Below are 18,320 nucleotides of genomic sequence, written 5' to 3'. Positions count from 1 at the left end.
TCCCTATATCCCCCAAGTGGGACCCTGGCCTAGTATCTCACCAAGAGGTCCTGTGGAGCCTTTGGGCTAGTCTCTTCCCTCTCTGGACTTAAATTTCTTTATCTAAAAAATGGAAATTGACCAAATCAGGGCCTAGCCCCAAGCACCCAAGAACTGGGCTCAGAGAGGGAGAGGATGAGGGGGCCACTGGGAAGAGAGGAAATTAACAACTGAGAGAGCACCTGACGGGAAAGGCATCTAAAGGCCTGGGGCCCAGTTTCTGTTCTGCCACTAACTGGAGGAGACACCCTGGCTGACTCCTTCCTTCTCTGGGCCTCCGCCTCCCTCCTCTGTGGAGTGAGAAGCCTGGTCTTCATGATGTCCTCCTTCATGCCAGCAAACAAGGCAGACGGAAGGCAGGATGGCCTTCTGGCTCGCTCCTTAGTGAGACGGCTCTTGCTGCCCTGTATCACTGTCCAACTCAGTTCCTTGATTAAACAGTGGGTGGGTGGGGCAGGAGTGCAGCTCTCTCTGTAAATAAAGCCTAGATGATGAGGCCATAAATTGCTGAGCGCTCCAGTCATCGACTGCAGAAGGTAGGAGGGGACTACAGAACCAGGGGAGACTGGGAGAGATTTGCTAAGCTGGGAAATGGGACCCATCCCTTTCCACAAACAGCCAGCTTAGCCCTCCTTTTAATACTACTAATTATTCCATCAATCTTTTACTGAGTTCCTACTCTGCTCCCATATCTTTGTCATAATCTTATTTCATCCTTGCACCAATCTGATCAAGGATGTACAATGATCATCCCCATTTTCCAGTTGGGAAAACTGCTGGAAGCTCGATAACCGTCTCGGGGCTGCAGGGTGAGACTAAGGGAGAGCATTCATTGGTCCAGCGCAGGTCTGGGTTCTCCGCCCAGGGCCTGCTCCTGCAGCTGCCTTGGCCAAGCCTCGTGACTCAGAAGTCAAGGGCCTGAATCATCGTCTTCCCAGCCTGTCTGGGTGGGAGGACTGCCTTGGTCTCAATTAGACTCCAAAACAGAGCTCTGTGGCTGCAGGTCCCCTCCCCAAGCCCACCCCAAACCCTTGAGAATACATGTGGAGATCTATACATCACATTATCTATATCCCAAATAATCAAAACTTATAAATCAAGCGGACCCCCTAACTCTTATATACATTCTATTCTTCTATCTCGACAAATATCATGAGAAACGCTGGACTGGAAGAAACACAAGCTGGAATCAAGATTGCTGGTAGAAATATCAATAACCTCAGATATGCAGATAACACCACCCTTATGGCTGAAAGTGAAGAGGAACTAAAAAGCCTCTTGATGAAAGTGAAAGTGGAGAGTGAAAAAGTTGGCTTCAAGCTCAACATTCAGAAAACGAACATCATGGCATCCGGTCCCATCACTTCATGGGAAATAGATGTGGAAACAGTGTCAGACTTTATTTTTCTGGGCTCCAAAATCACTGCAGATGGTGACTGCAGCCATGAAATTAAAAGATGCTTACTCCTTGGAAGGAAAGTTATGACCAACCTAGATAGCATATTCAAAAGCAGAGACGTTACTTTGCCAACAAAGGTTCGTCTAGTCAAGGCTATGGTTTTTCCTGTGATCATGTATGGATGTGAGAGTTGGACTGTGAAGAAGGCTGAGCACTGAAGAAATGATGCTTTTGAACTGTGGTGTTGGAGAAGACTCTTGAGAGTCCCTTGGACTGCAAGGAGATCCAACCAGTCCATTCTGAAGGAGATCAGCCCTGGGATTTCTTTGGAAGGAATGATGCTAAAGCTGAAACTCCAGTACTTTGGCCACCTCATGCGAAGAGTTGACTCATTGGGAAAGACTCTGATGCTGGGAGGGATTGGGGGCAGGAGGAGAAGGGGACGACAGAGGATGAGATGGCTGGATGGCATCACTGACTCATTGGACATGAGTCTGGGTGAACTCCGGGAGTTGGTGATGGAAAGGGAGGCCTGGCGTGCTGTGATTCATGGGGTCGCAAAGAGTCGGACATGACTGAGCGACTGAACTGAACTGAACTTATATATGTTAATAATATATGTCTTATATATGCATATCTTAGAAACAACCTCAGAGGATTCTCAGATTCCACCTTGAACCCTGGCAACATGGGGAGCACAGCTCCCAGCCCCCGCCCCTAGTGCCCCCACATCACACAGGAGGCACCCCCTTTCCTTTTCATCGGGCTGTTTCAGCCCCACACCCTACGGACCCAGTGACCATGGGAGACCTTTCACCTGTATAAGAGTGCACTGTCCCCTTTAAGAGGACAGGCATTTGAAGCAGGAGGGGATTTCAGGGTCCCCTGTACCAGGGTGTGGTCTAGAGTGGTACTCAGACCCTTCATGGGCACAGCCCCTGGCCCCATCAGCTCCTCCCACCCCATGGGGAGGGTTCGGCCCTAGGAGCGCTGGAGTAGGACTCCATATAAGACACAGGGCCCAAGGCAGGGCCCTTTTTTGTCCAGGGCAGAACTGTCCCTCCCCCAGCTCAGTTATTAGGGTGGGCTCCTGAGCTCAGATTAAATGCTTTTCAGTACAATCCAATTTCCTCCCGATGTGGACTAGAAAAGCCCAGTTCATGCATGTGCGTGCGCACACACACACACAGACACACACACACTACACTTGGTGTTAAATATCCAATCAGGTCCAAAGATAATAGAGAAGGGCCAGTTCACTCCCAGTTTAATCAGATAAAATGCCCATTCATCGCTCCTCCAGCCGCAGCCCTCCCCTCCTCAGCGCTGCAGCCGGGACCGAGCAGACAGGGCGGGAGGGGCGCAAGGGGAGGGCTGAGAGGCCGGCGGGAACTGTGGGAGACGAGAAGGGGTTGAGTAGGTGGGCTGTGCCTTTAAATCTTCAAGGAGGAGGGGCAGGTTGCCCACAGGGGACTAATTATCCTTCAGCCTTCAGCCCGCTCTTACTCAAACAGACAAAAGGGGGCTCGAAGCCCTGGTGGCGCTAAGCTTCTGCGGCAGAATGTTTTTTTTTTTCACCCTCAGATATGCAAATCCACCTTGATGTGTGGACACTGGGGATGGCCAGATAGCGGCTCAGGGATTTTAAAAGGCCAGCCAGGGCACGGGCCTGGCAGCTGGACCGCCTCAGAGGACTGGTGTGGGCCACTGGCAGCATCTCACGGTCCCTGAGTCCTGCTCGCCGCTGGAGGAGAGTCTCCTGGAGGCCAAGATGAAGGCCCCTCCCTCTCACCTTCTTTCAGAGGTGGGGGCTCCTGTGGAGTGCCGGAGGGGCTCCCTCGGGAAGCCAGCTCAGGGTCCAGGAGCCAGCAGTCCAGATGGAACTCTCCTGTACACCTGAACCCCTCCGCCCTGGCACAGAGCCACCCAGCTTGTTGCTCCCTAAGCCTTCCACAGTTCCCTTACCTGCTGCATGAGCCCCTCAGCCTGATGACCCCTGCGACCTCTGAAGCCTGTGCCCCAACCCAGAATATTCTGCCCACACCCAACCCTACTCATGCTTGCTCACAGCTCAAGGCCTTTGCTCCTCTGCTCTCTCTGCCCACATTCTGGGGAGCCTCGATAGATGCTCCATAAATGGGTCCATGGATGCATAAAATGTCCCTCCTAAGCAACCACGTGACCTGGGGAGACAACAGGTCTGGATCAGAGATAGGAAGTTTGCTTCCCACTCAATACCCAGCCAGCACCTTATAGGAACCTCAGTCTTTTCAGCTGTGAAATGGGATAGTGATAATGCTTACGCTAACGATACAGACTGGCTTTAAAAATCCCATGGTGCCTGGAAAGGGTTCTGTGAGCTGTGAAGGGGCTTGAGTGCCTTAATATTCACAGCAGGAGGTGAGGAGGACAGTATGGGAGAGTTTGGGGAATGGGGGGTGAGACCAGATTTCCTCTCTCTCAGCCCGTCCAAGACCCTCATATCAGACTACATAGGCACTCCCTTGGGGAATCCAGTCCCCCACTGTGTATGGATCTCTGCCTTACCCAATCCAGACCTTCCCAAATCCTCTGGAGAGCCGGATCTTACTGCTGTCTCAGCAGGAGGGACTTGGGACCTGACATTAGACATGGGAGGGGAGCTGGCCCTGAGGCAGGACTTGTGCTTGGAGCAAGTCTGACTAGTCAGGATTTGAACCTGGGCCTTAGCTGGCCAGGGGCATGGGCACCCCAAGAGCCTGGGTAGAGAGGGAGCCCTCAGCAGCACCACCACCCACCTCTACCGCCCAATGAAGCCCATCCTCTCACTGCTGCCTAAGTCTGTGAGCACCAGGACCTGGTGTGGGGTGGGTGGGATTCCCAGGATGGGGAGGGGCCAAGTCATGAGGGCAAAGTGCCTAAAAGAGGCTGGGTCACCAGTCAAGTGAGAAGGAGTTTTGAAGGGACCCACTGCCTTGTGGCTCAAGTCTCTGAAGGCAAAGCGTAACGTGGTTGTCCAGAAGCACCGCCCAGGAGGCTGAAAGCAGAAACACTGTGAAGCTAGGGGATGAGCCTGGAGCCTGGCAGAAACGGAGCCCAGTGTCTAGCACTTCTGGGCTGGCTTGCAGACAGGAGGGGACAACCAGCCAGAAAGGGTCCAGACACTGAGGGCGTGGGGCAGACGACATAAAGGTTTCTTAAAAAGAAACTCGATGCGGCTAGAGAGGCAGAGATAAGGTCGGTGAGCTCCCAGGGGTGGGGAATTATACCTGCCCATCCCCAAGTACCCTGGGGCGTTGCCCAGGCATGCCAGAGAAAGCCCTGGGAGTCTGGCCCTTGGGCACATCAGGTCCAGGCATTTGGAGTAGAGGACCTGGCTTTCCAGAGGCTAAGGTGAGCCCGGGAAAGAAGGAAGAGAGACCCCACTTCCAACCCCTCCGTCACCCCAGCCTCTCCCCATTCACTGTCCCTCTCTCAGCTCCAGATTGTCTCAGCCCCCTTGAATCATGCAAGAGGTCCAGACGTCCAGCCTGGGGCTCCTTCCTCGGCACCAGAGACCTGGCAGGTAGCCTGAGGACCTCTCTCTACTGCAGTCTGCTCCAGTTTGCTTCTGGCCTAGGGAGGGGACACTGAATGGGAAGCGGTGGACACACACACCTTCACAGAAATGATGAATTGTGCAGGGGAGGGGTGCTGAAAATGAAAGTCTAGAATTCAGGTGTGGAGCACGCTAACAGAAACAAATGATGGTCTACTAATAATCCCAACTCCTCCAGCCAAAGACGACAGAGAAGGTGGGTGGGGACCTCGGGAAGTTGTGCTTGGGAAAGGACGGGAAGGACTCAGGCTCCCGTTGGGTGATTCAGGGGAGACTTCAAGGACAGAGGGCTTTTCTCTAGTCAGATGCTCTCAGGAGGGGGGATAGTTCTATAAGCAAGGATTTTAGTGATTCTCACCCCGGAGGCGGGGAAACAACGAAAACTACAGCTGTTCTTGGTAAAGAAGCAGCGGGCACTTGTCTTAGCCAGGGAAGGCTGCAGTCTTGTCACCCTTGTGGCTTGGGCAATGTTCACATTTCAGCTGTGTTCAGACGCGATTACGGAGTGTCTTGCTGGTCAGAGAGTAGCCTTGTATGATGCTGTGAAATTATGTTCAATAGGAGAACACCAAGGTCCAGCTGGGTGTGCCGGGCCAGCTCCTGGCATGCAAGGGGCTGCTGCCTTCTTTCTCGGTGGCTTCAAGCAGCGTGACCAAGAGGAGAGGGAAGGGCTGTGTTGCACATGCACCGGTGCCAGGCCTGGTGCTTGACTGTGACAGACACTGCCCACCTAGTCTTCACCCCAGTCCTGTTCCCACTGTACAGACGAGGAAACTGAGGCTCAGAGTGGCCAAGTGCCTGGCAGAGCCAAGAGTAACTGGCAGGCGAACCCTGAGCTCCCTGGCCTCAAAGTCTCTTCTACCCTGCTGCCTTTCATCTGGAGGCTGAACCTCTGCCCACTCTTTGGGGCCTGGGACCCTAAGTCGTGTCCCCCTAGGCATCCCAGCTGGGCACCTCTTGCTGCAGCGGCTCAAGCCGCTGTCACAGTCCAGCCAGAGTGTCAGCAGCCGCCACGGCTCAGGCTGGTCCCCTGTGCCTAGAGGTGTGAGGGGTAATGAGGCCCCGTAATTAAGGTTTCTGGAGACACAGCCAGGAGATTTATAGACAGGCTTTGTCAATAACTGTGCTAGCAACTGCAGACCCAGAGAGACATCGATAAGTGCTCGTTACAGCTTCTCACCCGTCCTCCCAGCCCCCCTCCATCCCTCCCGGGCCTGTCAGCCTGCCTGTTCACGGCACCTATGTACACAGGCTTCGCTCAATTAATCTGCACTTGTTGGCACCATCTGTTCTTTTCATGTGTCCTTATAGGGAGCGTGTGGGTCCTGCCTCCCTGCCAGACGTGCTCCTGAGCAGGGCCATGGCTCCCCCCTCAGACTGGAGCTCCACAGGCAGGGGCACCGTCCCCTCCCTCAATCTAGGACCATCCCCCTGAAGGTAGGACCAAGTCTTCCTTTTCCTTCATCTCCCTCCCCACCTCTAGCCCCTCACCCGGTGAGCCGATGAGCCGGGCCTGACCTGCGGTCCTTGCAGATCCCTTCTGAGCCCTCCCCTACCAGGCAGGGCCTTGGTCCTCCCATCCCAATCAAACTGTCCCCCAGAAAGCTGGCTGCCCCGGGGGGAGCTGAGAGGCAGAGCCTGAGGTTTTCAGGTTCCTGCTCTAAGAAGAGGGACATCACGGAGTCACAGGATGGGAGGGCGCTGAGAAGTCACGGCCAAGTCTGCTTCCTGTGAGGTGAGATAGGGCTGGCCTGGTGGCTCCAAGATGTCAGGATAGGTGGCCCACCCAGAGAAAGGGCAGCACTCTAAGTTCACCTGCCGGAGGCTGACTGCCCATCATCCCCAGGTTCTCAGCAGCCAACATCCCAGCGCAACCCCTTCAGGGCCACTCTTTCCTCCAGAAGGTCTCGGTCCTTCCAACGCTGATAGACTGTTTTCCAGCCCCCCACATGGATCCTGAAGCAGCTGGCTTTCCCAACCCTGATGAGCTATGAATGCCAAGCTGGCTCTGCCACTGAGGTCTGTAGGAGGAAGGGCAACTCCCTGCCCTCTCTGGGCTCTGGTGCCCTCTGCAGCTCGCTGGGCATGGTTACAAGGCAACCAGGTCTTATTCTGGGAAAAGTGTGAAAGTGTTAGTCGCTCAGTCACGTCCGACTCTTTGCAACCCTATGGACTGTAGTCTGCCAGGCTCCTCTGTCCATGAGATTCTCTAGGCAAGAATACTGCAGTGGGTAGCCATGCTCTTCTCCAGGGGATCCTCCTGACCCAGGGATCAAACTGGGGTCTCCTGCATTGCAGATTCTTTACTATCTGAAACACCAGGGAAACACCCAAAGGTCCTGGGAAATTCATCGTCAGGCTTGGTGCCAGCATCTAGCTCCAGCCCAACCCACCTCTCTTGACTATGATGGGCTTAGACCCCAGCCTGGCATTAAAGTCCCCATGACTCGGCCCTGCAGTCACACCAGTCTCATCTCTCACCATCCCTCCTCAGCACACATCCAGACAGTCTGCCCTTCAGCCAGTGTGCCAGGCTGCTTCTCACCTTCCCTCCTTTGCTCCTGTGGCTCCCTCTGCAGGAACCCACCCCTTCCTCACTCCCTTCTCACCTGACACACTCCTACTCACCCTTCAAAACTCGTTTCAGCTCCGGGATACCCTCCCTTTACTCTTCTGCCTGCATGCATCCTGGGGTGAGGAAGGGCTGGCTGAGGGGCTCCCCCACTTATGCACTGACCATCCTGTGTATCATATCACACTCTGCTTGCTGCCACATCCACTACAGGCTCCCCGGGGACAGTACAAGCCCCAAGCCTCGGTCACATGTGTGTCCCTGGTGTGCAGTATGGGCCTGGTCAAACAGGGCTGCTGGGCTTGTGTGTTGAATAGAGAGGCCCTAGTGTCCTTATCCCAGGTTGGAGAAGAGAGGTACTCAAGCCTCCCCCACAGATGGGGGGCTATGCCCTACCTTCTCCCTGGGCTGCCTGCTAATAGAACCCTGGAGGTCTCAGAGGGGGCTATGGATTCATTAGGGCCCAGTGCAGTGCCCCACCAGGGAGGCACCCAAGGAGGGGGCTCTACCCAGCTTCCCACCCCCCTCCCCCAGCCCAACCCAGCTCCAGGCCCAGCACAAGAACCCTGTGTAGATGTTGGTGTTAGAGTCATAGTGAGTCCCCTGCCACAGCTCCAAGCTTATCCTGCCTGGGCACCTGGAGCAGGGATTTGCCTGGGTGGCAGAAGGGGAGGGACGTGTGATTCACGGCTTCCATGTGTATTTCAGACCCACGGTGGCATTTCTGCCAGGAGAGGCTTTTAGAAATGGAGACCCACACCCCCTTGGCATATGCCGGGCCTCCAGGTACTGGTGTCTGAGGCCCCACACAGCCCGTGTCCAGGGACACAGAGCCCGGGGTGCCCACAAGCCCCCTCCCAGGCTGAAGCAGAGGCCCATAGCTTGGCAGGGCCCAAAGAAATACGGCAACGATCCAGAAACCGTGGGACAAACCACCTCAGTTCCAGTCTCCTCTTCCGTGTGTTGATGTGCTTTATTGCAGGGAAGGGCAGCGCTCAGGACAGCCTCAGAATGTTGGAGCCACTCTTGGAGCCCGGAGGGTGGGGGGAGTAGGTCAGGGTGGGTGTTATGAGACCTCTAGGCTCTGCTCTAAGTTCCCCTGAGCTGGGAGCAGGGGAGCCCTAGGCCCTGCAATGGCAATACCCCAGCCCTAGTCAGTAAGGAAGCGGGGAGCATAAGCCCTGCCTCGGGGGACCCGAAGGCCAACTGAGGACAGGAGAGCCAGTCCCAGAGTCTGGGCAGGTGGTCAAGAGAGTGGACTCTGGAGCCATCTCCTCCACTGGGACAGGTTCCTGCTGCACTGCCCTGCTCTGTAGAATAGATGTAGTGGCAGCTGCCTCACTGGGTTCCAGAGGGGTAAAATCAAATTCATCTCTACAAAGTACTTAGAACACAGCCTGCCCATGGTGAGCGCTCGGGTCTGGTTCAAGCTCTGGAAACTCACCAAAGGAAGCTGCCATCCCTTCTCGCCAAGGAGAGTGGAAAGGCTTTGTCAGGAGGGAGACTCTTTAAGAAGGGATCTGCAGAGATAGGGTGAAGGCGCCTCCATCTTGCCTGTGGAAGAACTGCAAAGGCTCAGAGGAGAACAGAACAGAGCCTCTGTTCTTCCCCCAGCCTTGGTTCTGAGACCATAGAAGCACTCGTGGAAGGGGAGCTGGGCTTTGAGGCTGGAGAGGGCAGGGCCGGGGCCACACTGGACCTTGACCATGGAGTTGGGTGAATAACCCCTGCCTCAGTGCCACCAGGCTTCTCTCTTCTTCCCTCAACTGCCTCCCCACCCCAGCCTGGTGCCTACCCTGCTTTCCTGGAATCCACAGAGGAAGGACATCCCCCAGCCCCACAAAGAACACTAGAATTCCCCTAGCAACTCTCTGCCATGCCTCACCATGCTTTAAGGAGTAGGGGGCTCCTCAGCACCCATTCTAGGGATGCAGTGACTGAGACAAGGCTTCAAGGGGGCAGGCTCAAGTCTTTGGGTCCCACTTCTTCCCACCTGCCAGCATCCCACATTTACGGGGTCCAGTGATGGACCCCTGAGGGCTCCACTCCCGCCTCCCACCAGAGCAGACTGGAAGACAGCCGTGTCTGGGGCCTGGCTGAGCTCAGCAATGCCTCTGCATGGTGCATTATTGATGGGGCTTCTAATTGTGCGTTTCCCAAAGTCTACAGGCCTTTGATGAAAAATTCATGGCACGCCCGAGGATGGGAGCAGATTCAATCGATAGGCAGCGCAGCAGGCGTGGGAGCCCAGGGCCCCTCTCAGTGAGGGGGCGGGCAGCTGAAGGCCGGGCTGGGAGGGGGTGTTACTCTGGCTTTGCCTGTATCCCAGGCCTCTGCCCCAGGATCTTGGGTTGGAGGTGGGTGGAGATGGGAGACACAGCAGAAGGCAGCAGCCCGTTTCCCCTGTGGGGAGGCTGAGGGGCAGGATCAGGAAGGTCTAGGCCCATATCTGGGATGCCATCTGAGAGGCTGGTGCTGCCCAGAGAGGGTGGCCAAATCCCTTACAAGCCTCATTTCCTTAGAGAAGGGTTAGAACCCCCAGGGGTCCCACAGAGGAGATGATAACATTTCCAGAGCTGCTCACGTCCCAGGCACCCTGCTTAGAGCTCTACGCGCCCCGCTGCCCCCCAGCAGCTCTGGGAGGTGGGTGTGGTCACACTCTCCATCTCACAGAGGAGGAAACTGAGGCCCAGGGTGGGACTCGAACACAGTGCTGAGCAAACACAAAGCCGACTGACTGCCTTCCCACGGCTCCCAGCCAGCTCAGGTATGAGCCCCAGAGCTGTGTGGGGCTTATCCTGCTCCATACTCCTGCCTTTATGATATCATATCCCTATGATAGAGAGGAAGAAACCCCATGAGGAACAAGTGAATTCTACAGGATCTCACAGTAAATTCAATGAGAAATGAGGCCTGCCAAGGAAAAGAGTAAGAGCCCACCTATAATACTAACAAGGGGCCCCCACCCACACAGAACCCTGGGCGGGCACCCAGCAGTCAGGGGTGGGGGTGCCTTAGACAGGCTGGAGCTTTGGAAACAGGTCAAGCTGTCTGTCTTGGACTGTCTTCTTGAACCCCCACTGAAACCCCAGAAACCCCCGTCATTCTTCCATTCATTTACTAAACAGATGAACAAATATATATGGAGTCCCAGCTTCATGTAAGCATCTTGCTAGGGGCAGATGGAGGGGTGGGACTATCAGAGGAGACTTTGGGACCAAGCTTGTCTGGGATAGACAGGCTGGACCCAGCTCAGCTGGGGCAAAGCCAGACAGACAACTCCAAGCAGTAGGAGGGTGTCTCGGCAGTCCCAGGCCAAGGGCAGTTGGAGCAGATGGCTTTGCCTTAGAGACCAAGGCCGTTTCTAGGTGGTGGGCTGCCTTGTTTGGGTTTGTTTTCCATTTGCTTCCCAGGGAGTTCCTTTTAAAGACATCCACCCATGTTGTCTCCACTGAACTAACAGGAAAGGAATTTGTTCAGACTATCAGGACAGCGGAGATGGGAAGGCCCGGGGGGTAGGGTTGGGGCCCTAGGCCTCGGTGTGCAGCTGCAGGAGAAAAGTGAGCCTGGCCTGGACCACTGCAGAGGATTGCTGGGGGTTCAAGGGCCAGAGAGAAGGGAGCCTGAGGGCTAGAAATAGGAGGAGGCTAAAGGGAAGAGGAAAGGGGAAGACTAGGGTGCGAGGTAACCAAAAGGCAGAGACACTGGGGATGGAGGGCGAGACTAATGGGAGACTGAGGTCTACATAGAGGGCAGGTCGGGGCGGGGGTACTGAGACTAGTGTTGGGGAGACAGAAGGTCGGAGCCCTTCAGGGTCTTGCCTGTTTCCTGGTCTCCTAGCTCCACAGCCCTTCCAGGTCCTGCCATCTCCTTGAAGTTCCCTGGCTAAGGAATGAGCCTAGCCTGATTCCAGCCACCCCACCCGGATGCCCTCACCCTGGAACAAAGCGGGAGTGGTCCCCTGGGCCTGCCTGCTTCCAGCGCAGGGCAGGGCTCAGTCACCAGGCAGGCACTTGTTGTAGCAACGGTCTCCGGGGGCCCATCCTGGGGAACAGAACTGCTAACAGGAAAGATGGGGGAGCCAGAGTCTCCAGCCCCTCCAGCCCCCCAGGCTGCCCCAGGCCTCCTGGACAGCCACTCTGTAAGTCTGCCCCCATACCGCTGGTTCTGGGAGGATGGGTTGGCTTACCTAGCAGCCAGGTGTGTTGAGGTGTGTTGCCTGGCAACCAATAAAGGTATTCCTAGAGCAAGGTAGAGGGAGGACTAGAAGATCAGGCCCGCAGCCACTGGCCACTGGATGCCTGTGGTCATTGGAACCTCTGTGGGGCTCCCAGGCCCAGCCTAGGCTACCCGAGCCCACACCTGGGAACCCAGAAAGGGAAGAGAGAACAACTTCTGGGAACACCTCTGTAAGTGACCACTGCATCCTGCTAACACGGGGCTTGGCTCTGGTCTCTTGGAGGTCCAGCCCTATATCCTAGAAAGTGACTGGGGCTGGGCTAGCCTGGGGAAGTCAGGCCAGGAGGTCTTGTTGATAGGGCCAGAGCTCATAAGGGCCAGTGAGGGTGAAGAGCAAAGCAGATTATTTAGTCATTAAGTCATGTCAGACTCTTTGCAACCCTATGGACTGCAGCATGCCAGCCTCCCCTGTCCTTCACTATCTCCTGTAATTTGCTCAAATTCATGCCCATTGAGTCAGTGATGCCATTCAACCTTCTTGTCCTCTGCTGCCCGCTTCTCCTTTTGCCTTCCATCTTACCCAGCATCAGAGGCAGATGGGGTCATCCAAAAGGAGGGGAATCAGCCTTAGGCCAAGGGGCCTGCCTTGCCTGGGATGGGGACACCTTTCTCATTCAGACTCCAGGAGCCAAAGCCTTTGTTCTTTCTTCGTGGCAAGAACCCAGAGCAGGCCCACAAGGGAGCATATCTCTAGCCCGCAGATCAGGAGACCTGGAGCAGGTCAGGGCCTTGCTTAGGGTCACACAACTGATTTGAGCAGAGGCTAGATTAAAACCCAAAATTGTGGACTCCAACCCGGGCTCTCCTCACATCCCACATGGAGCACTCAGGGACAGCAAAGCTCTAACTAGGGAGGAGGCTGGCAGGACATGAGCACAGGAGAAGGGGTCTGTTATGGGAGAGTAAGCAGAACCTGTAAAGCCAGGGAAGGGATCTGTCTGCTCACCAATGCCATGAGTGCCTGGCCCTCGACTTCCCTGGGCTGAGGTCAAAGACCAACCCCAAGCTGCGTGTAGGAGAGGCAGGTCTCTGATCTCCAAACCTGAGGAGGTGTAATGGAGGTGGCCCAGGAGATCTTCCTGGAGGAAGAGGGTCCAGAGTGGAGCCTTGAAGGTCCACAGGGAGGCCTGGGAAGGGAAATGGGAATGGGAGAAAGCATCCTCCAAGAAGCCCCTCCCCTAAGCCAGCCCTACCCATCCTCCATTGTCCAGGCCCTGCTCAATTAGCCAGCCTGGCTCGGCAGGGGCCACTTAGGCAGCGCTTGGGGTCAGCAACCAAGGCCTTGCCACCACCCCTCAAAGCTTCAGTGTGCTGAACACAAAAGCTTTCCAGGCGCCATCTCTGCTGCTGCTGGAAGGAAAAGAAAGAACAGAGGAAAGGAAATTTCACTCCTTTTGTTTCATTGCTGTAACCTTGGGCTGAACAAAGACGCAACTGCCTCCCCCTCAGGGAACCTGTTTTAAACTGCAATTTGCACAGATTTGCTTGTGTTTGGGAGGCTCAGCTGACTTCTGAGGTGTGGAAGTGTCGGGTGGAGGCACCAACTGGAAAAAAAAATTGCACAACCTGAGATCTGGGAGTTCAGTTTTCTGTGGGGTCTTAGGACAATAGCTCAGGAGACAGCCTCTCTCGTAGCTCTGATGGAACTCCTTCAGAGAGGTAGTGGGGGAGGTCCGCAAGCACATATGTGACTGTGGAGAAAGGGGTTAGCCATGAAGCACACATCTCGGTAGAAGGCTGCTCTTAGTTACAAGGAACAGATATCTCAGTTAATGGTTTTAGTGCTTTTCTAAGTAGGGGAAGATGCAAAATTCTGGATTCATACAATTTTCTCCTGAAAATAAACCTAACTATCTGAAGGCTTATTCTGCCGTTTTCCCCAGAGCACAGAGTGCCTCGTTCCTGATTTTTGCCCTGAATTTCTTTCAGGGTATACTATACATGGAACTGGATGAGGGAAAATATTTATAAATTCAACCAAGGTTTGGGAGGCGCTGCATGACCAATTTTTAGTAGAAAGGCTCGTTGCTGCGTCGGGCAGGGGTTCCATTGCTAGGCCCTCAGTGGATTATTACTGGACTAGACCCCGTTAAACGCAGCCCAAAGTCTCTGGACATGTCTAATCTGTTATGGTCTAGAAGAAGATTCCCTCTTTTGCTTCTTCCCATATCTGCAATTACACTATTGCAATCATTGATCTTATGTAGAACTATTTATCTGGTCGGTCATTTCAAGTCACCCAGCCTTCATTTTTATCAGTAGCTGTCACACATTGGAGAATACAAGAAATAATAATCTTGTAAAATAGGCAGAATATAATGTGAGTGAGTGTTAGTTGCTCAGTTGTGTCTGACTCTTTGAGACCTCATGGACTGTAGCCCACCAGGCTCCTCTGGCCGTGGAATTCTTCAGGCAAGAATACTTGAGTAGGTTGCCATTTCCTCCTCCAGTGTAACTAGTAGGCTTTATAAGGTCATAAGTAAGAATTTAAGCCAAGAACTTCCATTAGATGCTGCCCAGTACATCCCTGGGCAGCTGACCCAATCTGTTTAGTATCCATCTCTATCTTTAAGGGCAATGATGTCTTGGCCCTGTTCCTAAGGCACCCAGCCCCAATTTCCTAGTGTTATTAGGCTGATTATCCTTAGTATGATTTAACTGTTCCTGACATAAGGGGAGGAGGGTCCCTTCAATTTAAGCCATAATAGCCTGATGTAAGCTGTATAAATCCATCCCATAACTGAGCGGGTGGTCCCTCCTAATAATCGAGAAGTTGTATTCTTTGATTGAAATTTAGGTCATTTCTCTGATTGAGCCTGAGTAAATTTAAAGATCTTGCTTAGAGCCAGTATGATTGATTGGCCAAGTGGGTTCCATCTAGTAAGATCAATAGTGACTCAGACAGAACTACAACTTCTTTCGTCTAGAATAAATTTCCTAAGGGCTATCCAATTAGAGCCTCAGAGAGGAGAAATCCACCAAGAAGTACTGGTCATATTGGTAATTGACCATAAACCCAACAATTGGATTAATTTTGAAGTTCTGCATAGGCTTATGCTCATGATAGAAAAAACTTTTGATTCATATGCAAAAGTTCAAGACCACAAAAACACTATAAATAATCACACAGATCAGGTTCAGCGTCTCAGAATTGCTGTTGACTGCTGTGGTCAGGCACAACCTCTGTCCTCTCCTCTGCCTCCCTGAGACAGCTCCCCTGAACTGAGCTCTTGCTCAGACTTCCGATCTCAGGAACTACAGAAACCACACCAATCGGTACGAACTGAGTGTTTCCATTTTAAAGAAATGTGGTTAATTTCCCCTTAAAGCTACAGATTAGCCAAGAGTGACCTCTCAGACATCCTGAGGGGACCTATAGGAGCTCTGTCCATCAAATGATGACACATCTGGCAGGGTCCTTGGCCACCAGTCTGGGGCTGGGGGTCTTCCTGACCCTACTTCCCCAACTCAGAATGGCAACCAGAGGTTGTGGAGAGGAGGAGAGGTCCTTCCATAAGTCAGGATCTTCCACAAGCTAAGGGCTTCCTTGGTAGTTCACACTGTAAAGAATCTGCCTGCAGTGCCAGAGACCCAGGTTCGATCCCTGGATTGGGAAGATCCCCTGGAGAAGGGAATGGGAACCCACTCCAGTATTCTTGCCTGGGAAATCCCATGGACAGACCATGGGGTCACAAAGAGTCAGACATGACCAAACAACTAACACTTTCTAGGAGCTAAGCAGAGACTGGTGGGATAAGGAGTGCCAAGCTAGAGTGGGGGTGGAGGTCAAGGATGGCTTCTAGACAGAGCAGTAAGATTTCAGAGGTAGGGAGGAGCCCAGGAAGGCTGGCCTGTGAACTTGGTGGCCAGGTGATACAGTTGTGCTGTGACAGATGGCCCTGAAATTGAGTTGGAAGTTTATTATGCAGGCACGTGGAACCATTGGAGGGCTCCAGAGGCCAGGGAGAAGGTTCCAGTTACCTCTTGCTGCATAATAAGCATCCTGGATTTAAAGCAGTAATGTCTTCTTTTATCATTCTCAGTTTTGTGGGTCAGGAGCTAGGCCAAGGCACAACAGGGAGGCCTGGTCTCAATCCATGATATGTGGGTTCCCAGCCGCCATGACTTCCCAGCCCAGGGAGGCTGGGGCCAGGCAGGCATCTCTCTCCCACACACTTAGTTTGGGCTTCCTCACAGCGTGGCCACCTCAGGGTAGTGGACACTCTTCTCTGGGGGAACAGCAGGGTTTCCAGGAGGAAGGGGGGACGCTATGAAGATCTGATGACCTGGCCTGAGAAGTCCCAGAACTTTGCAATGTGCCATTCTGCAAAGTCTCTGAGGCTCAGCCAGTTATATGGGGAGGGAGATTAGATTCAGTAAGAGGAGGAACACAGCCTTTTTAGCCCTCTTTCATTGATCAGAGAGGTAGGCTGTGTATGGAGGCAGCACAAAGAAAGACTAAGCATAAGAGAAGCAGAGAACCATGAGGCTTGCCTGCAGAAGGCTCCAGAGATCAGACCAGTCAGCCAGGAGCAGTGGAGGAGGCTGCCCGTCCTTGTGCCCTTCTGGGCAGAGGGAATCCCTGAGGGGAGGGTGGATATACCTACATTCTTAGCTGGTTTCTCAGGGACCGGGGGCTTCCCAAGTAGTCCTAATGGTAAAAAACCTGCCTGTCAATACAAGAGATGCAAGAGACACGGGTTTGATCCCTGGGTTGGGGAGGTCTGCTGGAGGAGGAAATGGCAACCCACTCCAGTATTCTGGCCTGCAGAATCCCATGGGCAGAGGAACCTGGCAAGCTACAGTCCACGGGGTCATGAAGAGTCAGACACGACTGAACACACACACACACACACACAAAGGCAGAGGGATTATGAGGGAATAGAAATGGGTCCTCCTTGCTTGTGTAGGAGTCCAGGAACACCAAGGCCTGGCCAGACCAGGTTAAGGGGGTGTGTGGGTAGGAATGAATCTTTCTGTCTCTGACTCAAAAAAGCAGCTTCTAAGGGCTCCAAAAACACCTTGCTTGAAGGGAATGTGCACACACCCACCCCCAGGCAGACACGTTGCCTAAGAGATAGCCCCAGTCCTTGGAGAATGGAGAAGGTCAAGGGCAGGGTGGCAGTTCATCCTGTCCCCTTGGAGACAGCAGCTCAGTAACCCCACCCCAGGCTTGGCTTCCTGGGCTCCACAGCAGCCTCCCTCAACAATGCCCAGAGCGACCCAGGTAGAACTGCAGCTCTGCCCCTGTGAGCAGGGCAACCTTGAACACATCACTCAGCTCCTCCCACTCTGGGCCTCAGCTTCCTCCTCAGCAAATTGGGTCTGAAAATGCCTCCCTCGCAGACTCATTGCTCAGGTCAGAGAAAAAGTATATAAAGGGCCTGGCCAGTGACAGACGTTCAACAAAGGGGAACTGTTGTCATGAGGCTCCGTGACCCTTACAGGTCAACCTGGGCTTTGTGTACCTTCCTGGGTGGATAGAGGACTTGTAAAGATTTAGGCTTTGGGGTATGTGCGGGGTGTGTGCGTGAGGGGGTGGTGTTATGAAGTTATGAAGTGAAGTCGCTCGGTCGTGTCCGACTCTTTGTGACCCCATGGCCGGTAGCCTACCAGGCTTCTCAGACCATGGGATTTTCCAGGCAAGAGTACTGGAGTGGGTTGCCATTTCCTTCTCCAGGGGATCTTCCCGACCCAGGAATCGAACCCAGGTCTCCCACATTGTAGGCAGAAGCTTTACCCTCTGAGCCACCAGGGAAGCCCTGCATCCTAGTCCCTCTCAACTGTTCCTTTGGCACAGTGGTCAGCTATGTATGTATTACTTCCATCAGGGTCACTTCAGTGCTTTGAAATGGCTCTTGTCCCAAGTCCCATCTCTCCCTACTCACCCCATCATCTTCCTTGGGGCTCGCTCAGGACAGAAGTCCCAGCTGAGGATCAGGATTTGCTGTGTGAGCTCAGGTAAATTACTGCACCTCTCTGGCCTCCATGGGTAGTTCTCAGCAGAATCTCCTAGATAAAGAGTTCTGGGGCAGGAGGTGTGAGATGGCAGGTTGGACTGCCTGGAGGAAGAACATGTGTGCCTGGGGCTGGACAGCACCCCCAGACATGCTCCCCAAGAGCACGGGGCCCACTCAGGCCATACTTCTCACTGCAGGCCGAAGCCAGAGCATCTGTGGAAGGCGAGTGCCCTCTGCCGGCTGCAAAGGCAGACCGCACTGCAAGTAGCCTGCCAGTCAGGGATCCCTGAGGCCTGGGGACCCAGATGTCGCGTGGTTCCCCAAGGAAGGGCAAAGTTGGAAGGGTGCATGCCCAACCCTGCAAACCCACCCCCCTGGATGGGCCTCCCCACCCACCCTCTGCACCCACTCCACCCCTGCAGAGCCCTGTCACCCATGCCACCTTTGACCCAGACACCCCAGGATTCTTCCTTCCCCTTGGAGCATGAAGCCCCCGCCAATGCCCTCAATCCCTCTGCTCCAATCCATGACCCC

The 18,320-nt window shown here is 54.0% G+C and overlaps 1 protein-coding gene across 1 annotated transcript in view; it reads left to right on the top strand.

The window, feature by feature from the left end:
• CCDC33 (coiled-coil domain containing 33) overlaps positions 1-18,320 on the top strand; it is a 94,704-nt gene that overhangs the window by 58,869 nt on the left and 17,515 nt on the right. The window contains 2 exon segments of the mRNA XM_010843413.1: positions 1,689-1,730; positions 4,420-4,428. Coding sequence (XP_010841715.1) covers positions 1,689-1,730; positions 4,420-4,428 — 51 coding nt within the window.

This window comes from Bison bison, unplaced genomic scaffold, assembly GCF_000754665.1.
Source record: "Bison bison bison isolate TAMUID 2011002044 unplaced genomic scaffold, Bison_UMD1.0 scf7180017864181, whole genome shotgun sequence".
NCBI lineage: Eukaryota > Metazoa > Chordata > Mammalia > Artiodactyla > Bovidae > Bison > Bison bison.
The sequence above is the reverse complement of the archived record's forward strand: the minus strand, read 5'-3'. Positions and strand labels throughout refer to the sequence as shown.